Here is a 21279-nt window from a genome sequence, read left to right as displayed (position 1 = left end):
CTATTGTAACTCTGTCTAAAAGCTGAAACATTCCTATGGCTTTCTTAAGGATTAAGAGAGTTTCACAGCTTTAACTACTGCTGTAGCTCAGATGTGCAATTAAGATAGATCACATAAAATACTTGCATGGGAGATTAACTTGGTGAAAGCCTCTTTACAGGTGTTTGGATTAGTTTTAACTAGATCTAAAGCTAATGCAGTTTTATTTCTGTTAATGAATCTCTTAAAAATTAGGTAACTATTCAGTCAGTTCAATAATTCACTTATCCTGTTACACACTTAAAGCTGGTCACGCATAGAAGAAAAAAGCCTAAATTCTTTACCTCTTACTGAAAACTTCTGCCATCACAAAAAGAATGCTCAACAATGCTGTCATTGGAGGAAGCCATACAAAATGGAAAGGGAGGCTTGAGATGGCTGAGTGGATAGACGCCAATGCTAAAGATGATACCAAGAACCATATCCCTTACTTTCAGGTTAAGTTAGAATAGGGTAGATATACCCTTAGAATAGGATATTTAAATAAGAATAGGGCTTGGTACAGGTGAAAAAAGTCCAAAAATATTTATTAAAAAAAGGGTAATTTTTGCCTCTTAAACAACACTTGCTTTTTTGGTTTCAGAAATTAGTTCTGCGATTCCTCTACGTACCCCATTTTGTATCACATGTGGGGCAAAGGGGGAAGGGGAGAGGAGTGAAATGGAAGAGGAATTGATTCAGATAATGAATGTTTCCAGCTTCCAATGGTTGGCCCATTTGATTGAGATTGAGATCTCTCTGTGGACACAGTCTGCTCCCATTCGAAGTTACGTATCATCAACATCAGCAGAGTTGTCATTGTCGCTTGCCACAAGGACCTCTCTGTTCTCGTATGTCCAGAACCCATTCAGATCAATTAGAATGCTGGTAACAGTGTCTCCTTGACTGCTATTGATCAAGTCTTGAAGGGAGATTTTGTAAGGGTCTTTAGGCTTCACCATATCAAAGATTTCATCCTATGAAAGAAAAGTCAAAATTGGGAGAAAAGCCCCACACATTAATGAGCGGAATAATGGCTATTTCATACCATAAACAGAATGATCTTTGGGTAGCTAGTGCCACCCACACTGGTTTACAAAAAGCAGCTGTTAAGCCCCAAAGCATTTAAGACACAAAGCACACTGACTGATTTGCTACAGTTAAGGGCAGTGTCCTCAGCTCCCATATCCCAAGTAAGAATTTGCTTTTCTGGGGAGACTTCGGCCTCAAAGTGACAAAATGAAAACTCAGTTCACTTGTATGAGCTAAGTTTTGTAGAAGCTCATGTACCTTTTTTTTTAAAGTATTAAAACAGCTAAATATAAAGTAGACAGTAATCAGTTTCAGAGGCTGTTTTTTTAAGTCACCAGTCTGCCCCCTATGCCCCAAGGAATGATCCTTGGAGAACTGCAAAATGGACTTAAGCAAGTACCTTCAATTATAAGAAACAGCAACATATATTAAACAGGTACTTTGTCTATTATTAAGGAAACTACTAGAACGTACCAGGTATTTTATAGAGCAACTGCTGAGTAGCAAGGCATTTTCAAACCTATGAGTAAGACAAGTAATTTCTACTACTCTGGAAGTAAATATACAGCAACCTATAAATTATGACATAATTAGATTATGAAATGCTTATTCAAAGATTTTATATAGTACTCTATCTGGTAAAGCTAACCTTGACATCCTGAAAAGAAACTGGTTCTTGTCCATGAATTTTCATTTGTTCCTGAATCGCCTAGGAAAAAGAAGAAGTTAGGAATGGCTAGTGCAGTATCACACTGACACTGTATGGAAGTTTTTTAATGCTTCTGCATCTTAAGTGGTATTGCCCTCTAACAAAGCATTCATGGTACCGTTTGCAATCACTTACTTCTCTCCCACAGGTGAGGCAGGGCTGAGTTTAAGGTATTATCAATGATTGACATCTCTAGGTTCATAGTTCTTAGCCAGTATATGAATCTCATTTTCATTATGACCAGTGTTTGAGAAATTTGCAAATGGCCTATACAGACACTTGGGTAATATCCCTCAACACTCAAAACTTAAGGTGTTAATACACTCTAACCAGAAGGTTACATTTTCTGATACCGTATGAAATTCAGGCTAGGGAAAGAGAGAATGACCAATCAGCAGAAAGACAAATTCTTTTAATGTGGTATTACTTAAACACCTGCATCACCAAACCTACGTCTGCAAGTAACAAGTATGAACAAAACTCTTTCACCCACACAGCTCTGCCAGCACAGCCTCTGTAGGTGCAAACCTATTCACACTTAACGCTAGCAGAAAAGTGATCATTCACAGAGCCAAGAGGAACTGTTCTGATTTCAAAGAAAACTTAGAACATTCTATGTCCAAAAGTTGAAAGGAGGGAAAAATTTTGGAGTACAATGAAGCATCTGCTGCAGTGAAGGAGCCTTTTCAGTAACTAAGCCATAGAGTATTTGACTGGAGAGACAGACAAAACCAGCTAAGCCACAGTAATTTATGCAACACTGCGCTGTTAAATTGCTTTTATATTAGAATCGCTTATGTATTATGACAACACTAAAATTCATATTTTTGTAAAATGTAAACCTGAAAATTAACACCCTTTATTAAAATCAGAGACATTATGACCCCTGATCTCCCTGAATCTTACATCTATGTGAATAGAAATGGACAAAATGCTTGGAAATAGTGAGCTGTAAAAGCAGAGAAAGAACAGGCATCATTGCTTAGTTTCACTAGGACCCTTAGTATTGCCAAGTCGTGGTCTGACAGCTGCTCATGGAGCACATGAAGCAGCTGCAACTACTTGTTACAATACAGAAATAAGGTGGGTATAAGATTATGCCTTGAACAGGCCTGAATGTTTTACTTTATGGGCTCAGTGAAGTATATACCTTGTTCTCATCCTTTAAGCACATGGCTAAGTACAATGACATTATCTATTTTTACAGTTATAATATAAAGATCCACATAAACAAATTTGGAGTGCCTGTCCCTGTGTCTGAATAGGTATTACTGAGGGGATCCTGTACATGAATAAAGCATCAAGCTCATAACTCAGCTGAAACCATGCACAGCAAAAATACTATTTTACTGCTAGCCTTTCCCTTCCCTAGGTATCTCAGGTAGGTATCTATTAGAAAAACAAGACAAAACAACAAAACACCTGCCCCCTCTCCAAACCAAAATAACCACTAGTCAGAAGGAAAAAAAAGAAGGAAAAAAAACCTGCACAAAAAACCCACAATAAAAACCAACAAAAACCCCCTACCAAAACAAACAAAAAAACCCCTAACAAACCAACCCCACAAACAAGCAAAAAACACCAACCAAACAAAACAAAAACAACCAAACAAAAAAACCCAAACCACCCCAAAAAACCCCAACCAAACAAAACTAAACAAAAAAACCCCCATCACACACAAACCACACTTTGGAGGAAGATTTTACAATCTTAAGTTAATTTTAACAGCAACTAAAAAAATTAAGCTAAATTTAAATCTATTCTGGAAGCAACAGGTAAAAATGCAGCTATGAAAAATGCAAGAAGCTTTTTGCAAGCAAAGCACTGAATTAAAAATTCTACAGCTGTACAGGCCTATCAATAAATATCATTATTTTAATTTCTTCTTGAATTCTTGAATTTTAGGATTACAGTTGAAATTAAAACCATGGGCAATAATCAATTAGGACCATCATAAAATATTTCAATAGGTAATCATCACACAATCATAGGACAATTTTCAATTAAAAAAAAAACCCAAATCAGTAGAAAATATTTTTCCTAAATGAAGTCAAAACAGTTAATTTCAACTGCAGATAAACTACTGAAAATAACTTTTGAAATCTTTCCAATTTTTGTCTTTTTTTAAAAAATATTTTAAATCTTCTTAGAAGTTGTTACTAACCTCCCTGTGGCTATTGGTAATTCAAAGTGACTTCCTGCAGATCTGCAAGCAGAAGCACATAGGCTATAACACTATAAACACAGAAAATGGCCTACTTGTATAAAGAGACTTACCCTAAAGAAATAATTAAGGGAAAAGACATTCAGGTGTCCTTTGTTCTCTATATCAAGCAGTTTGAAAATGTATTGCAGAGCTGCAGGCTCCTTTCTGTTTTCTAATGCAAGCACAAAGTCCAGGTAGGTTTTATAGTCCTAGAAGTAGATACAATCATGTTTATTACAGTCTTCTTTCTAAATTGATTTTGCAAGCAGGAACTCTATAATTGGCAGCTATTTCATGGTAGGGGATCAGTTTATTTTCTCAAAAAGACAACATGAAACAGAAAATGGCTTCTACCACTAATGTGTAGAGAAAAGTTAGTTTTTAATGACTGCTGATATTGGGAAATCCTGCCATTTCAGAGGCAGAATAGGATTCCAAGCATAAATCCAAATTAAATGTGCTATATATATATATATATGCTTTTAAACAATGTTTAACATATCTTTAAACTGCTGAGCATACCCAACTAGTAAAGAAAATACATATAAAATATTTTCATTACCACAAATTAAATGTCTAGTGGCAGCAAGCCTGTTACCAAATAGTGAACTATATGGCCAATTAAGTATATAATTCTTAAACCAGAGTCAGTGGTCTGGCAAATTATGTACTAGAAATGTTAGTTAACATAACAGGTAAGTATCACACTTTTCTTTTTCCTTAGTACTGACTCTTGGTTTCCCAATCAAGACACAGAAATCCTTCAGTCCCATGTACATAATAACCCTTGTTTACCTGTAGCACTGACAGAGTTGTGCTGTCATTCAGAGGGAGCTTGACAGCCTGGAAAACTGGGCTAAAAGGAGCTGCATTAAGTTCAACAGAGGGAATGCAAAATCCTGCATCTGGGGAGGAATAACTCGAGGTACCTGCACAGTGGGGGGCTGACTAGTCAGAAAGAAGCTTTGCAACAGGCCCTTGCAGCAAAGGCTGCTGGCAGCACCCTCAGCTGCATTAGGAAAAGCTTTGCTGGCAAGTCAAGGAAGGTGATTCTTTTCAGCACTGCATACACCACATCCAGGCACTGGGTCCTGCTCTGGTCTCCCCCATGTAAGAGAGACATGAACCTACTGTTGAAAGTCCAGAAAAGGACAAGTAAGAGGATCCCTCATGACCTCAATGATTATGTGATTGTAACAAAAAAGCTGCTAAAGGCAAAAGGGCTGTATAGTGAATTTGTAAATTATCACTTTATACTTCAGTTACCTGAATGCAAACAAGAATAGTGGCTGAACATTGAGTAAAGCTTAAAAAAAATAGATACAAAGTGTTATTTAACTCTGGCTTAGACTTCTCATTTTTCACAGCTACAGAAAGCTTACAGTGAAAAACACAGCTGTCTTCATGAAGGAGACAGGTTAGCTAACTTGCACTAATCTCGAGTGTGCCACTTGTCTCTGGTTCTCCTTAAAACATTATATTTAACCAAAAAGCATGGCTGCACCTATACATTTTTTCAACGTGCACTTTTGTTACTGAATCTGTAGGTGGCCTTATCCCAGACTGTCTGGATTCTCTATCACATCTGCTTTTTCAAACAAGCAATTTAAGTCACACTGCAATCACCTTGCTATTAAGAAAAATAACTTTTTAATATGTTGCATGGTCATTTCCGTGCATAATGGTAAACAAAAGTTACTTTACCTCAAGCTACTCTATGTTTTAAAGATACTATTAGACACTTCTCAACTCAGTAAGCTAAAGCTTTTATGCTGTGGACAAAGTGAAAATATGTGATTACCATTTCACCATCATAAGTTAAGCATTCCTGAAAGACACGATCCAAAAATATGTTGGTCAGAGTCCCTGTTCCATACCGGGACAGTTCTTCTTTGCTGAGCATGCCATTGTGATCTTTATCAAGGTTTAAGTACTGACCTAGGAAGGAGATAAAGAGAACAAACCATAACATACCTCTATCAGAAAAGAACTGCTTCAACTGAGAAAGGAAGTTTAGCATTTCAATGTTTATTTGATTTCCGTAATTAAATTAATGCAGTTAAGTGAGAATATGTTAGATCCACAATAATATTCATAAAGCATCACAAATAAGCACAGAACATGGAGGGAGATGAAGTGGGATAACAAGGTGTTAGTAGTTCTCATCTGAGTTAATAGCTGTTATACAGAGAGACGAGCAGAAGGCTAAGAGCATTATTCTACACACATATGCTGTAAGCAGGAAAAAAGAGCTAAAGATGATGCAAAAGCATGAACAGAGACAGAAGAGAAGGTTACAGAGGAATCTTATACCTTGTGCAACAAGGTGACAGATTATAAAACCATGATAAAGAGCAATAGCAGAGAACCGAAACCATAAACAAAGTCAGGAAGATATACTGAAAGGATGGATACAGAGTTTGAAAAGATGAGTTAACAGGAAGATTTAACATGACAGAAGCAGACGAAAAATAACAGTAATAATGTGACTAAGTCATACAAGAAGGAGAGGAGAGAAGAAAAGTGTTGATACATAAAGGAACCTACCATAAACTCTTAATGCAGAAGGAGCAGAAAACCAATTTGTTTCCTGACTTTCTTTAGAAAGTTCTTCATCCCTTAACTAAGTGAAACATAGAGTTAGAATTCAGGAGTAAATTAAAATAAAACAGTATATGTTAGAGACCTTTACCTCCAGTAAATCATCCAGAAAGCTGCAAGCTAGAATATCCTGTATCTTTATCTTCCCTGCAGCAAGAAAAGGAAAATACATTTTAACAATTGCTCAGACAACATATCCATTTGATGGTTCTACTTAAGAAAGAAGTATTTGGAGCAGAAAAAATTGCCTCTTTAAAAAACCAAAACTAAACAAAACTAACTTCTAACATCAAGTATAAGGCTCTAATTTAAGAGACAAAATAAAAATATCTTTTAGAATGACTAAACAAAACTAGTCTGATATTGGCAGGAGCTATCCTGAAGCCTTAAAAGCCAGAAAAAACTAGATTTAAAAAATTGTGATCATTTAAAAATCAACTAAAAATGTAAAATAAAAAAGAAAGCATGTTTAAAAATTCTGTTGAAATAATCTAAGTGACATGATATTTTTACATTTTCAAAACTACAGATGTGACCCAAAGCTAAGACAGCAGAATACACATCTGTTGGTGCAGCTCTGACTGCTGCACAGACACTGTGCTAACAGCTCTGCAAAATAATGGCATTATGACTTCCCACACATCTTCTCCACATGTTTGTAATTGCCTCTGTCAGGGGCTGCTGCCCACACAATTCTGACCTTTACAAGGGGCACAGCTGGTACCTTGAAAACACCAGCAGCTTGTGACTTAAATCGAAGGCATACAAGGGAGCTACACCTGTAACAAGGATTAGCAGACCTAACTGCAAACCTTTTCTAGTGGGCCTACATGGTGCATAGATTTAATCACAGGAAAAGCATATCACTGTAATCATTCTTGAGTACTTCCACAGCTCTGTGGATGTTCTGACAAGCAGTTGTGCTGTTGGTTGCTGTGTTTTCCATTCACCCTGAACACATAAAATTAGCTACTGCTAATGGTGCATTATGATGAAACAGCATCTTATTTGTCAGGTTTTATGAGATAACACTATAGTACTGCAACTAATGGGTATTTCACAGAAATTCATTAGCTGTAAAAGTAGATTATTAGACCCACAGTGAGTGGTCTTTGGTAGAGATTAATCTTCAAATGCTGAAGAAATGCCTACAAGGAGAACTACACATTACTTTGAAACCTCAAGTAGCATTTAAAGACATTTAAACATTTTAAGAGACACACCTGTCCTGAGAGGATCCAGGAAGAAGAAGAACTTTCTAACTGCTGTGCAGACATAGAAAGAATAAAAAGATTTTTCTAAGCCATCCAGTTGTGGCAAAGTAGGGATGAGTTCCAAAATATAGTTTTCTAAATCCTGCAGAATTAAGAAAGAAAACAAAACAAGCTTTAAACAGTACTATTATTGCATGTTTGCTATATTCCACCCTGGCTTTCAAGTGTACTTTGTTAACAATACAGTCCTCCAACAATGCAGAAAAGAGCATGAAAGCAGGTAAAAAACCTTCTGTCTCTCTGCAAGAAATACCAGATCATATACATGCACATGTTATTCTAGGGCTGCAAAAATCTATTAATAAAACAGAATTTAACAGAGTCCATAATATCTACATACACATGCATTCAACTGCACCTTTTTCAAATATCAACTCATAACTCCTGATTGGATTATCCCATTGCTGAATATTCTTTAATAAATCTTTTTTAAGGTGAGTGGTAACGAGGACAGTTTTATTTATTTTATGATATTACCTCCTGTTAGAACAGGAGCATAACTCACTGAAGAGTAATTAATGACTTTTACTGTATCCTACTAAATCTAGTAAAGTGCTAATGACATTGAATCTTTGTATCTACAATCTCTTTTTCAGAATACCCATATGTTTAAAAGGCTAGCAGCACTTTCACCACCAAATCTCTTGAAATGTGCCCCCCCTCAATCTACGTTATAAGCTTTTACAAGACAAGACTAGAAAAAATTGGACTCTTTCTGATGTTCTATCATTTGATTAAAGAGAGACATGAAGGTTATCAAGAATTTACTTACTGATTCTCTGAGGTAGCCTTGTCCTGCCACATCATATAAACTGAGACCTATTCTTGTCTGATGAAGCCATACTGTGAAACAGAAAACAGAATTACAATGCAAGAAATCTATGAGCTTCTGAGTTCTTACCAAAATTTGATGTTATTCTAGAGGCCACAAGGCACACTTGGATGTTAAGCACCTCTTCCTATTTTTGTGAGCTTTAAGCAAAGCCATATCATGTTCTGCTTAGAAACACTGTTTCAGTCTCTGAATTTTAAGAGCCACTGGCAATATACTATAAATATACACTTTATAAATATATACTATTTGTAATATAAATATACACCATTGGCAAGACTGCCTTATACTAACTAAATGTGAAAAATGACAGAGCAGACACCATATTTTATTTGGTGTATCATAGAATGGCTAGGATTAGAAGCAACCTTAAAGATCACCTAGTTCCAACCTCCGCCTGCCACGGGCAGGGATGCCACCCACTAGATCAGATTGCTCAAAGCCCCATCTAACCCTGCTTGGAATACTTACAGGGATGGTGCATCCACAACATCTCTGGACAACCTCTTCCAGTGCCTCATCACCCTCTGAGTAAAGAATTTCTCCCAAGCATCTACTCTAAATGTTTCCTCTTTTAATATAAAACTGTTTCCCCTTGTCCTATCATGATCTACCCATGTAAGAAGTCACTCTCCCTCCATTTTATATATTCCCTTTAGGTACTAAAAGTTCATAATGAGGGCTCCCCCAGAGCCTTTTCTTCTCCACGCTGGACAACCCCAACCCTCCCAGCCTGTGGTCACAGGAGAGGTTCACATCTTCCTTGTGCTGACTCCAGGTGGGCTCTCACGAGTCTCAGAGCAGAGGGGGACAAGCACCTCCCTTGACCTGCTGGCTATGCTTCTCTTGATGCAGCCCAGGCAACATGCAGTTGGCTATATGGAATCATGGATTCATTCTCTCTCAATGACTTAGTGATCTGTAGCAGTGCATTTTCCCTGCATTAAACAGCTGTACAGTGTCATATACAGACATATTGCTACAACCCCTTGTATTGCACCAGACACTGCAGCTACAGCCAAAGGTCCTGCCCTCACTTCTGAGTTACAAGAGGAGAATTAGAATAGCACAAGTATCTATTTTTGTAATGAGAAGGCACATTAATTGGACAATGTGCTTGAGGCCATTGCTAAAGCACTGTAATAATGATGGAGTATAGATTAGACATAAAAACCGTTATTCACATACTCAATGTGAAAATTAACTCCCATTTTATGAAGAAACAGTTCAAAAGTTCCTCTTATGCAATATGAGCTGTCCTTCATAACATTCACTCTTCAAGGTAAGTGTTTCTCAAGGTGGGCTAAATGTCACTCAGAGATGGCAAACGTTATTACAGTGAGGCTGTTTCTTTGTTGGCTTAAGTTTAAAGGTAAATGCATCACACATGAAGTGATTGGGTGGTGGCAGCTTTTTTAAAAAATTATTATTCTGTTTGTTTGCTTAGAAAAAAGGTATCACCATAAATACACAAGACTTAAAACTTTTAGGTGAAACAAAGCTCTGGAAGAACCTCTTTTGTATTAATCTGGGTAGGCTTTTTCAAAATGCATGCAATTTTAACAGACTTCGCCACAAGTCTCCGATCCTGCAGCTTTTGGGTTTGTTGATGGAAATGGGTCTATTACTTGTTTCTTGCATACTGTGCACACCTGCATACCACGTTTCCTGCTCAATACATCTCTCATCCCTTGCACCACAAGATTTTAAGTTAAGCAGGCTGAACTGCTCAGAGAAATGTGCCATTCTACTCTCCTGAAGGCTCTCGCAGATCTAAGAACACAGTAGCCAAAGCAAAAGAAAATTAGACAACCCTCCTTTCTGCTAGCCAGCTTAATGTTTCCAAACAACATCTAACACAGATTTAAAAAAAAAGGCATTTTTCAGCCCAAGTGGCTGTTTATACTAAAAAAATAGCTGAAAATATGGTAAGGCTACAGTGACAAGCACAGAAACATACTGCCAGATTTGACAAACAGTTAGAAAACATAAACAACACCAGGCTTTATAGAAGGACAAACAGCAAACAAAGCCATCTGCCTGATCACAGTGGTTAAGATCACAGTTGACATTGAACTTGGACTTCACAATATTGCCTGAATAAAGGAAATCCTAATGACAATATACATAACAAACAGATTAAGGATATCTGTGGCCGGAGAGAAGTGGATTCAGAGGTATGGTGGACTCCCACCTTCTAACAACCACAAAAAAATCCCAAGCCTCAAGAAAAACAGCATTCGCAATTAAGAGTGGATCTCACTGCTGTTGAGGGGAACATCAAGTAACTAATAAAGCTGAAAATAGCCTTAAAATGAAACAACTTCTCTCTAACACAAAGGAAGCATCCACTAACCTTTTCGCATGACATAATTGAAAAACTGCATGATAGATATTCTCCCGTAAGGATCATTATGGAGTAATTTAGCAAAGATCTTCGCTGTAAAGAATTGTCTGTAAAACATAAACATAAAGCTACTACTGTACATCTGATTACACTGCACTGACAGATCCAGTTACAATATTTGAAATTTACAGATCTTGTAAAATAATGTTTTAGCACAGAATGTGTTAATAGGCTACATTACACTCATCAAATGGAATCCTACCAAGTAACAACAATAAACTCAATAAAAAGCAGCTGCCTTTTCTGCTCATGAGACTGTTCAGTGATGCAGAAGTTTTGAGAACTTTTATTGAATTTCTCTTTAGTACGATATATTTGGTAGTTTCCAATCTTCTACAAAAATACGCACATAAAAGAAACTGCTGTTACTGACAACTGATCTGCTTCTGCCCAAAAATCAATCACAAATCTATGTGCACAACAGCCATCTCCAACACCAGGATAAAGGAGGAGCATTCACTGCATGCTGTGCACAGAACATCAGGTAGGAAATTCTGCATCAGAAGATATTAGGGAACATTGGGAAATATCCCTGGAGACATGATTTCCAGTTCAAATACAAAATGTGCTGCTTGTTGACCACTAACATCATAAAAAATGCTCATGCTGATAAAAATTTCTTCTTCAAAAGGACGAACTACCACTCTTTTAGGCACCTCAATTAAAAGTCACCTCATGGATGCAGAGTACACCTTTGCAAGGATGTAAAGCAACCAGTTCATCAATCACAACATGGATATGATTTTTTTCTCACCATTAAACTGTTCCCATGTATTTTAGCAACTTAAAGTTACTGCAGCACTTAGGTTTAGTCAAAATTAGCATACACAAGAAAAGAAAGCCTTACTTGCACTTTGGTCCAGCTTTTTCACCAACTTTCAAGAAATTCTCGTAATTGATCATTGCTTCTTCCCCAATCATTGGTGATGTCTGATGTTTGTCCAGTAGAAACCATAGATTCTTAAAAGGAATTTATATTTGGTTCAGAAGGTATCTCTTTACAGATGTCAAGGCGCTTAAGATACAGTGTTTAAGAAACTCAGCAAAAATGTGGGCTTGATGCAAGTTTCTCTCAGTTAATCAGTGCACATGGTCAGTTCAGTTAGGAATGCAAGCATGTGCTACTTCCACCTCCTTAAATGCTGTTAAACACATGCACATGCTCTCCCCCTCACTAGGATTTCTAGGGTCACACCCCTTTTATCTTTGCAGTGCAATAAAATCAACCATCTTTGGAATATCTCTCAGTGATACATAAACAGAACTTATTTCGTCTGGGCCCACCAGGGAAATCATTGCAACATGCTGGAAAAACAAAAGCCATCAATTTAGTTCTCACATACACCATAACAAGGAAGCTTCACACTGGCATTACCAGCCCAAGGCTATGCAGCACTTCAACTTTACCTAGAACTGTGTGCCCAAACAAAAAGCATCTTACCACAAGATTCTGTGGGCAGACAGGTGATAATCAAACCCTGACAGGAGATAATCAATATCTATTCAGAAGCCACTACAAGACATACAGAAATTATTTTCCTACCTGCAGTTCTTCATTATCCAACAGTTCTCTACTTTTTCTTTGCAGAAAGACAGCTCTAGATTCTTCTCTTAATTTCTGAAGCAAGACTTCATCTTCAGCTGGCAGCTGGAAACATTGTGGCATTTTAATTTTCTGCACAGTGGTACAATTCAAAAACTACATATCAAGCAAGTACTTTTAGGTAGTGAGTCATATGCTCTGATTGAAGTTGTTTACTTGACAGAAAATAGCCAGTCTACCAGACTTGCTTCTGCTACAAGGGATATCACTTGCATACTGGCTCAAACCATTTCAGCAATGAAGTATTTACTTAAAGCAGGACATCTTAATATGAGAGACAGAGAAGTACCTCATTCCTGATAACCCATCCACTAAGCACTCTCCCATGGTTCCCAGATATGAGGGCTCACAAACAAAAGACATTTACTGTTGTGCTTTACTCAGGAGAGAACAGCACTTACTGTTTTGTGGTAGGCCTGACTCTCAAAAGTGTCAATATCTACTAGACTTGTTTTGGCCCACAAATAAGATGAAAGAACACCTAGTGTGGAAGTTCTGCCAATATTTACATGCCAATCTGTAAAGCACTACTGGAACTTGGAGAGTTGCACATGTATCCATCCACTGAAACATTGATACTTGAGAACATAATTGGCAGAAACATGAGATCCTAAGAAATACGTGACCAAGAGAGCTTTGACATCAGCTGAGTGGTCAAGCTGACAAGTGTCACAAATATCATGAGGTCAACAAATGCCCCCATCCCAATTTGATTCATCTCACAACTAGACTGCTGGACCAAAAATCTCTGCTGGATAACAGAGATTTTTGATCCAGCAGTAAGCATTAGATCTATCTTTAGTCTGCAAGACCAATGACCCACCATTTTAATGAGGCAAACCGTTGTGTCAAACATCCCATTGTGTCTAAACAGAAAGCAGAAGATACATACGTGTAACATCAGTATGTCAAAATTTAGTTAAAACATTAAGTGCCTCTGAAAGAGAAAGAGGACTTCCTGTCTTTACCAAGCAGCCTGATTAGCCAACTATTTCATGGCCTTTATTAAGACTCTTAGTTTTAAAACTGCTGAAATTCACAATTGTACAAACAAAAAAAAACATGCTAAGCAAGCCACATCATTCAGATTACAATCTACTTTAGCTTCTGAAGCTGCAGGGTCCCTGTGAGTGAGCACATCTTTCTTTCTCACACAGAATAGCCTCTTCGTAAAAGTTTATCAGGCGTCTTCACTTACCCTGTAGTAAAATCGTGGTATGTTGGCATATGATATATTGTCACTTTTTTTTCCTCCTTTCCATTCCATGTAATATTTTGTGAACAATTCCATTTCTTCATCCTTTAGCTCTTGTTCACTCTTTTTGGCTAATTAATACAAAAAAGAATGTTCACACTGAACTCCAGATTTCCAACATAGCAAGGGGCTTGAAAAATAGAATTATTACTGAGGCTTATCTAGTTGTGCTCTTTAATAACACAAATATTAGGCGGAAGTGAGTGGGGCACAAACCAACCACATAAATTACATAAGCATATGTCACGTAAGTATTTTGAGAATGTACACAGCACCTCTTCCAATGACTGCACACACCCGATTCTCTGCAAGGTGTGCAGTCACAGCAGGTCCATGGGGATGCCGGACAGAGCGGCAGCGTCCCCCTTCAGGGGCAGCGCTGTGTGCGGCGCTGCGCAGTGCGAGCAGCAGCCTCGAATCGCCTTTCCGTGCCGGGTCGGCCTTGTCACGGCGCACCTGCGCCGGCTCTGGGCGCTCAGCCGCGAACGCAGCGCTGCCGGCCGAGGCTGCCGCAGGGGCGGGACTGGGCGGTGCAGCCCTCACGGCTGCTCACCGCTCCTGCTGTCACTGACCCCTGCAATGGGGCAGCTTGTTCCTCCGCACGGCGGCACCGCGACCCGCCCGGCCGCTGCAGCAGCACCGCACAGGCCGCCGCTCGCCCCCCGCCCCCGCTCCCGCTCCCGGGGCACTCACGCGCGCGGCGCGCGGCCAGGCGGGCCCGCAGCCTCCGCTCCCACTCCATGGCCCCGCGCGCCCCCGCCGGCCGGCACGTGACCGCTACGGACCGCCCCGTGCGCATGCGCGCTGTGCTCCGGAGCTTCTTGCCCGCACCCGACATGGCGGAGCGGCCGCGTCCCTCCTAGCGGGGCGCGCGGATCACGTGTGGCGCCGCCCGGTGAGACGCGATTGGCTGCACGGGCGCTCGCGGGCCCGCCGGGCGCTTCCGGGCCAATGGGAAGCTGGCTTGCCGTGCCGCGGGGCACGCGCGTGCCGCACATGGGCGCCGCGCGCAGGGTGAGGTGCGCCCCGCCGGAGGGGTGAGGGAGAGAGGGAAAGGGGGAAAGGGGGAAAGAGGGGCGAGCGAGAGCGACTCTCGCAAGGGCTGGGAGCTGGGCGGTACGGCCGGACCCGGCCCGTGGGGTACAAGTGAGGGACCCGGGGCCCTGCGGCGTGTCCCCGTGAGCCGCACCAGCCGCCGGACCTCCCGGTATTTACCTGCATAACCTAACACATCCCTGCGATTGCAGTGTAATTACCGCCAGTGTTGCTCTGCCTCTTTGGCAGCGGCGTTACCAAGGATTTGGGATTGGGGAAACAAACGGATGTTTGTCACCAGGTCAAAAATGCGAGGGAAGCAATGTAGGAACCCCGTCCTGGGATTGCCTGAAGAATCAGGACTGGGGATTCCTCACCTGAAATCGTCGAGCTTCCTTGAGTTTCGTGTTCGCCAGCATGTAAATGTAAATATCACAGGAAACCACGGAGCAGGTCATGATGTCGTGGTGTTATTTTTATTTTTAGGAAGTCTCCTGACTGAACTTGAACTAAGACAGGAAGAAAAACCCTGTGCTTTCTACGTATCTGCATCAGCATTGCCTTTCTGTGTACAACATAGGCAGTACTCACCACTGCTGTTACCAACAAACAGGAATCATAATATGTAAAACATCTTCTCTAGAAAGACAGATGCCCCCGTTTTGGATGATTGTCCTAACAGTCTAAGAGACTGATTTTTGTGAAAAAAGATTTTACCATTTCTTATGTCCATAAGAGGCAAAAAGGACTAGCAGAGCAAGCATTTTCAAACAAAAGCTTATGCAGCTTGAGAGCCCTTGGGCTTTTATTAAAAAACATCTCCATGCAAGCTGTATTTTTCATCTTATAACTTCATCAGATACAGTGAGTTAATAGTGAAATAATTTCATCTTGTGATGGCACTCTTTTCTCAGACTGGTCAGCAGGGTTTTCAGACTTTGCTATGGAAATGTCACACATTCTGGCCTGTTTCAAGATGCCGACAGCTGTTTGCTGCCTCTTTCAGCATCCCCAGTAGGGAAAAAATGAACAATTTCAGTTTTATGACATCTTCCAGCACTGCATTACCAGTGGACCCCAAAGAAACTGATGTCTTACCTACCAAGAAAAGGTCTGAAATTGATTGCAAAGAAGAAAAAGGATGGGATGAGGAGACTAAAGAAATACCTGAAGGGAAATTCCACTTTTCTTCCTCTGTTGGAGTTGCAAAGAAGTGGTCAATGAGTCAAGTTCAGTCAAGACATAAGTTTAGCATTGTACAACCTCCAGAAAAACCTTTGCAGGCTGAGGAATGGAACAAACTAAGGGAAGATTTCCAATCACCTGAAAAATTTGAAGAGGTGATGCTGAACAGCATGATCAAGTACAACAGCCCCATTGATGTGGCCAAGTCCTTGCTGACCCACCTGGCAAAGCGTGATGGTGATGTTGCATATAATGTGTTGGTCAAATACCTGACACTGTGTGTCCGACAGGGACAGGTTTCAGAAATCCGTGATGTGTATGATATAATGAAAGTCAGGTTTAAGATTTTAGAAAGTGGGGCTTACAACCTTCTAATCAGGGGACTGAGTAATTCGGATCAATGGAGAATGGCCTTGACTCTTTTGGAAGAAGCAAAAAAGATTATGGTTCCCTCACGGACGTGCTATGAATCTTGTATCAAAGCAGCCAGCCGTCACCAAGAAATGAAACTTGCCTTTGAACTGTATGATGAAATGTTGGCTAAAGATGTGGTCCCAACCTTGGGTGTCCTGCAGTCATTTTTTGACTTCAGCAGGCGTATGAAAGACGCCGAGTTACAAAAAGAGCTCTTTGGTATCCTCTTATATTTGAGAGACAACCAAATATACCCTCACAGAACATTTATGAGGAGTATAAAGCTATGGTTTGAAAGGTAAATAATGTTTCAATAGCAAGGTGCGGTTCGTGAGGATGAGATTCAGATTATGCCACAAGTCAACTCTGAGACCCCTTAGCGTCTCATTTTCATAGTTGCTTCTCCACAAGAGACACGCCGTGAAAAGATGCATTTTATTTTTGTTCCCAAATTATTGTGAAGGTTTAAAATTTTTACTGATTTTACATTTTCTTTTACCTGTTAAATATTACTCTTTGGTACAAAAACTAGGAAATTGTGATGGGTCATGGCTGTCCAAAATGACTGACTTCATCTCTTTCTGGGGTGGTACATAAGGAATATTGACAGGTGTATGAGGGTTTTTCATGTCATTTATTGGAGTGTAGAAGTAGTACGCTAGTTGAAAGTTAAATAGTTTCTTTCTTTAAAGGAAAGAGGCAGCAAATTGAGCCTAGGTTAAGTGAAGATTAAATTTTTTGACTTTATATAGACTACTAAGAGATGAACAATCTTAATAGGAGGCTGTGTTTTAGCACAGTATATTGCAGGCCACACAGTTTGTTTCCATCAGTAGTGATTGTCAGGCTGCAAATTACCGCTAGTTGCACTGCACTTGCACAGTGGGGTTCAGCTGAGCCCATTGCATACTTGTCATGAGGTTGTATATGAGTCGATCTGTGATTTTTTTTTTAACTGTTGGCTTTGATTTATGTGAGCTCCAGAGCCATTTTACAAGTTGTTCCTGGATGGAAAATGTGGCAGTGGTAATGCACTACCATGATTGGAATGGTTTATGAATGTGTAGAGCAGTAACTTAAAGTTTTCCGTGCACCCTGATTGTTTGTATGGTTCTTAAAATTTGGGGACAACATAGACTGTGGAGGTCGATGGTGTTAGCTCTTTGCATGTTGTTAAATGCCGGTTCTTTATATAACGTTTCCAGGTGTTACTAAATTAATATGAATCTTTGTATAATTTCTTTGTAGGGTAGATGACTGTTTGTTTTTTTATTTCTAAATGTTGACCAAAAGATATTATATATATTGTTTTTACATGTAATTCAGATACTGTTAGATAAGAATCTAATATTTTTATTTCTCTTTCCTTCTGTACATATTAGTATACCAGGTGGGAATTGGAAAGGATACCTGACCAAGATTAAAGACAGGTAAATGTGACATTTTATTTATAAGTGAGGTGTTGTCTTGATTATTCTGTCTTGAACTTTTCTTTCAAAACTATAAAAAAATGGCTTTCTTTTTATACAAGAATATTTTAATCCTTGAGATTATGAACCTTTGTTGTGACATATGATTTCACAAACTCCAGTTTCCAACTCATTCTTGTATATTAAACATGACCAAACATATACCTTTGGAAGGGAGTTGCGCTAAGCAGAGCCAATACAGAAAAACACAGCAAAAAGTAAGAGGTGCCATTTTGGTGTGTGGCTTATTTGTCTCCTGTTTAGGATTTAAAGACTTTCTTTTTTTTTTGGCTTTATGATGCTGTTGTTAAACAATATATAGCAGAGCAGATTTGCTGTGAAAAGTGTTGTCTTCTTAAATACTAATACTGTTTGCACACTGCAGTTATTTGTACAGATGGGAGGTTTCTCCCTTCCTATCTGATTTTTAGAGAAGACAGAATGGTTCTTAGATTTTTGCAGGAAATTTTGGCTGTGTATTTCTGTTACAGTGCAGTTTTCTCAATGTCTGTAAACTGCTGTTTTAAATGTTATTCTGTTTGAAACCTTGTTCTGTGTTTTTGTAGCAATTTGGCAGCTATAAATGAATTAATTGTGAGAATGTCTCCAATAGATTATAGGGTTTTTAGGTGTTTTATAAAATACTCTATGTGGCATACTCTGAAATAAAAGCACATGTAGAGCCTGCAGCTTTTGAAGCCCTTGAAAGAACAGCATAACTCACTGTTTTACAAGTAAGAGTTGTTTGCTGCAAGATGGATTATTATGTATGAATCTGTGTGCTACTGTACTCTGTTATGATAATTCATCATATTTTAGACAACATTTCAGCCTTTAAGAGTTTTAAAATTCGAAAGTCAATTGTCTTGACTAAGAGCTAAGTCTGTTTTCTATCTACTTTCTGTAGTAGTTAAAGTCTTTGAGAGCTAAACTAACTTAGATCACCTTACATTTTATCATGGATTAAGAATCTGTGAACAAAGTGGTGACAAGTAGTTACATAGTAGTTATTTTGTTAGAACTGTAAGAACACTTTATTTTGAACTAAAGAAGTTTGAAGTGGCCTACTTCGGTAAGTATTTGAATAAAACTAAAATGGTTTCAAAAAAAAAAAGAAAGTAAGAACTTTGTTTTGTTTAAATTAAATGGATGCTGACAGAAAAGACAGAAAAAGTTTGTTGCTTTTGTTGGTGTTTTTGTGTGGGTTTGGTTTTTCTTTTTGGTCCTAATCATAGGGGACAAAGCCCGTAATGTATCTCTGAAACTCATGTGGTGATTGTTACTAGAGGCCTCTCTGCAGTCAAGATAACTGATGTCTTAAAGCATGAGTCTTGAGTTAAAAAATCTGTGGTCAAATTTTTTTTCCTAAACTGAGTTTGAGAGTTTAAGAAACTTATTCATAGGTTATTTTGTATAAATACCGGCAGTTATATCTAAGATGCTCTTATGCAGGATATTTTCTTCTTCCTCTAGCACTGAACTCCTAGTTACTTTAAACTGTAATAGTCTGAAGCTTGAATGCCCTACAAACAAACCTTGAAATTTGTTGACCATTTTTCTTTAGAGAGTTACAAAATTTGCATTTTCCTTTGTGGCCTTTCCCAGTGCTGGTGAGATTTTGCAGCACTAGGTTGGTGAGATGTACAGTTGTACCTCTTGGCTGGCATGGATCTGAGTATTCTCTGTAGTGTAACCTCACTCATGCTGTTCTGGAAAATTTTTCAGGATCTGCTGTGACGTGCCAGCACTATGCTTAAGGAAACTAAAGAGTTTGAGGGCTGTTTTTTCATGTCCCCTATTGTTCTATTTTGTGATCTTTTCTTTTATGGTGGATTTTCAATCTCTTTGATATTCTAGTATTAAAAAACATGCATGGACTAATCAGTGGAGAGTTCTTGCATGTGTCAGAGACAAAAAATGTATGATTTGGGATTTGCAGAATACAGTTGCTACAATAGCTGCTGGCCATGCAACAGGGAAACTAAGGGTACTGAGAAGTGGATGATGTAAATGATTAGAAAACTGTCCCAGTGCTGCCTGCAGTCATACAGTCCCTGACACCATGGAAGCGGTGCTTCATGGAAGTGTTTGTGGCTCTGGGAAATGGACAGTGAATGGTGGCATTGGTTGACTGTAGCTGCAGAGCTTTTTCATCTGCAGCAGTCTGCATTTTTAGATCCATGTGAGACTCAGCTTGTGCTACAGAGCAGGATGGAAGTTTTTTAGCAATAAAGAAACAAGGAGTGATTAGTTGTCAGGAGATAGTGATGTAAAGCTGCTTTCTGTTTGGGTGCAGTCAGCCAGATATTAGAAAATCCCTCGTGTCACTGGGCATCGTACAGATGTGTCAGCATGACTTAGTATTCCTGAGTGCTTTCAAAGCAGAGAGTATTTCTGTCTTAGTCACATTCTGCTCTCAGTCTGTTCACTCTGTCCACCTTGGAGAGATCTGAGCAAACAGGCTTAGCCTAGAGTTAAGGGGTAGTCTGGTAGTAAAAGACAAGTGGCACAAATAAGTCAGTATTCCTCACTATTTGCTTTTTTACTGCAGATTTATGTTACCCTTTCTTGCTCTCCTTTTTTTTTTTTCTTATTCTTTTGGGCAGGGTTACTCTTATACCTGTGGCAGGTTTGGTTATTCTAAACCTTGATAAACCAGGCACGTGTAGCTTAGCTTTTTTTGTTAGGAGCAGTCATTGGCACAACAGTGGAGCATTTCACTGGTGCATTTTCTTCTTGTAACACTTCAGAATGGATTTATAGCTAAACCAAGGCTCTGTGGTGTGCCTGCTAGCTTCAGCTAACATGTCTCCACTGTTTCATGTGTTTTGTTCAGGTCAGTGGAACAGCATCACCTTCCCACGGTGAGAACAGGGCTCTGTGTATCCATCATGACGTTCCTGTCTAGTAGGGAAACTTTCAAATGTTTGAGATGTGGGAATTTGTGGTAATGCTGAGGATTGAATTCCTGTCTCTCAAGGTCTAAATAAATGCTGATGAAGATTTAAATATTCTGTTTTCCCCCCATGCTCTCATGCAGAGCTTTAGTCCTAGATTTTCAGATGTCTCTAGCATTAAATTTTTGGTCCTGATCCCACTAAATCACATAAAAGTAGTTCTAGTGACTTTAGCAGGTTTTAGATGCATCACAGAAGGAGTACAACTGATTTTCTGATGATTATGCTGTGTTGAGGTTCTTGTAAAGAATTGTGCTCATATACAGACACTTGATCAGTTAC

General features: G+C 39.2%; 2 protein-coding genes across 4 annotated transcripts in view; one reads left to right on the top strand and one right to left on the bottom strand.

The window, feature by feature from the left end:
• Positions 1-549: 549 nt before the first annotated feature.
• On the bottom strand, positions 550-14783 carry PPP2R3C (protein phosphatase 2 regulatory subunit B''gamma). 2 transcript variants are annotated; one of them, XM_085061887.1, is made up of 13 exons: positions 14631-14783; positions 13881-14008; positions 12623-12727; positions 11927-12039; positions 11029-11126; positions 8613-8683; positions 7790-7922; positions 6658-6713; positions 6513-6588; positions 5767-5903; positions 4037-4174; positions 1700-1759; positions 550-995 (listed from the first exon to the last, which is right to left on the bottom strand). In XM_085061887.1, the coding sequence occupies exons 1-13, from the start codon at positions 14773-14775 to the stop codon at positions 807-809; spliced, it is 1449 nt and encodes a 482-aa protein (XP_084918013.1). In that variant the 5' UTR covers positions 14776-14783; the 3' UTR covers positions 550-806. The 2 variants fall into 2 exon arrangements, with proteins under 2 accessions (XP_084918013.1, XP_084918014.1); XM_085061888.1 differs by lacking the exon at positions 4037-4174.
• A 46-nt stretch (positions 14784-14829) lies between these two features.
• The window catches only part of PRORP (protein only RNase P catalytic subunit), a 43614-nt gene continuing 37164 nt past the window's right edge, over positions 14830-21279 (top strand). The window contains exons 1-3 of one of the 2 annotated variants that reach the window (XM_085061884.1): positions 14830-14956; positions 15459-16869; positions 17954-18001. In XM_085061884.1, coding sequence (XP_084918010.1) covers positions 15869-16869; positions 17954-18001 — 1049 coding nt within the window. In that variant the 5' untranslated portion in view covers positions 14830-14956; positions 15459-15868. The remainder of the gene's footprint in view (positions 14957-15458; positions 16870-17953; positions 18002-21279) is intronic. The other variant, XM_085061885.1, reaches the window with a different exon arrangement.

The sequence above is a fragment of the Lichenostomus cassidix genome, chromosome 5 (assembly GCF_008360975.1).
Source record: "Lichenostomus cassidix isolate B80296 chromosome 5, HeHo_3.0, whole genome shotgun sequence".
In the NCBI taxonomy this organism is placed as follows: domain Eukaryota; kingdom Metazoa; phylum Chordata; class Aves; order Passeriformes; family Meliphagidae; genus Lichenostomus; species Lichenostomus cassidix.
This window is presented reverse-complemented; position numbering and strand designations above follow the sequence as displayed.

Excerpts from the sequence above, each read along its gene's own strand:
- PPP2R3C (XM_085061887.1), bottom strand. The coding sequence starts at position 14,775 with ATGTCGGGTGCGGGCAAGAAGCTCCGGAGCACAGCGCGCATGCGCACG. Across the intron at positions 12,040-12,622 it reads TGGATAATGAAGAACTGCAG|AATCTATGGTTTCTACTGGA; the intron begins GTAGGAAAATAA and ends ATTCCTTTTAAG. Across the intron at positions 1,760-4,036 it reads CCCTTAATTATTTCTTTAGG|GCGATTCAGGAACAAATGAA; the intron begins GTAAGTCTCTTT and ends TCTTTTTCCTAG.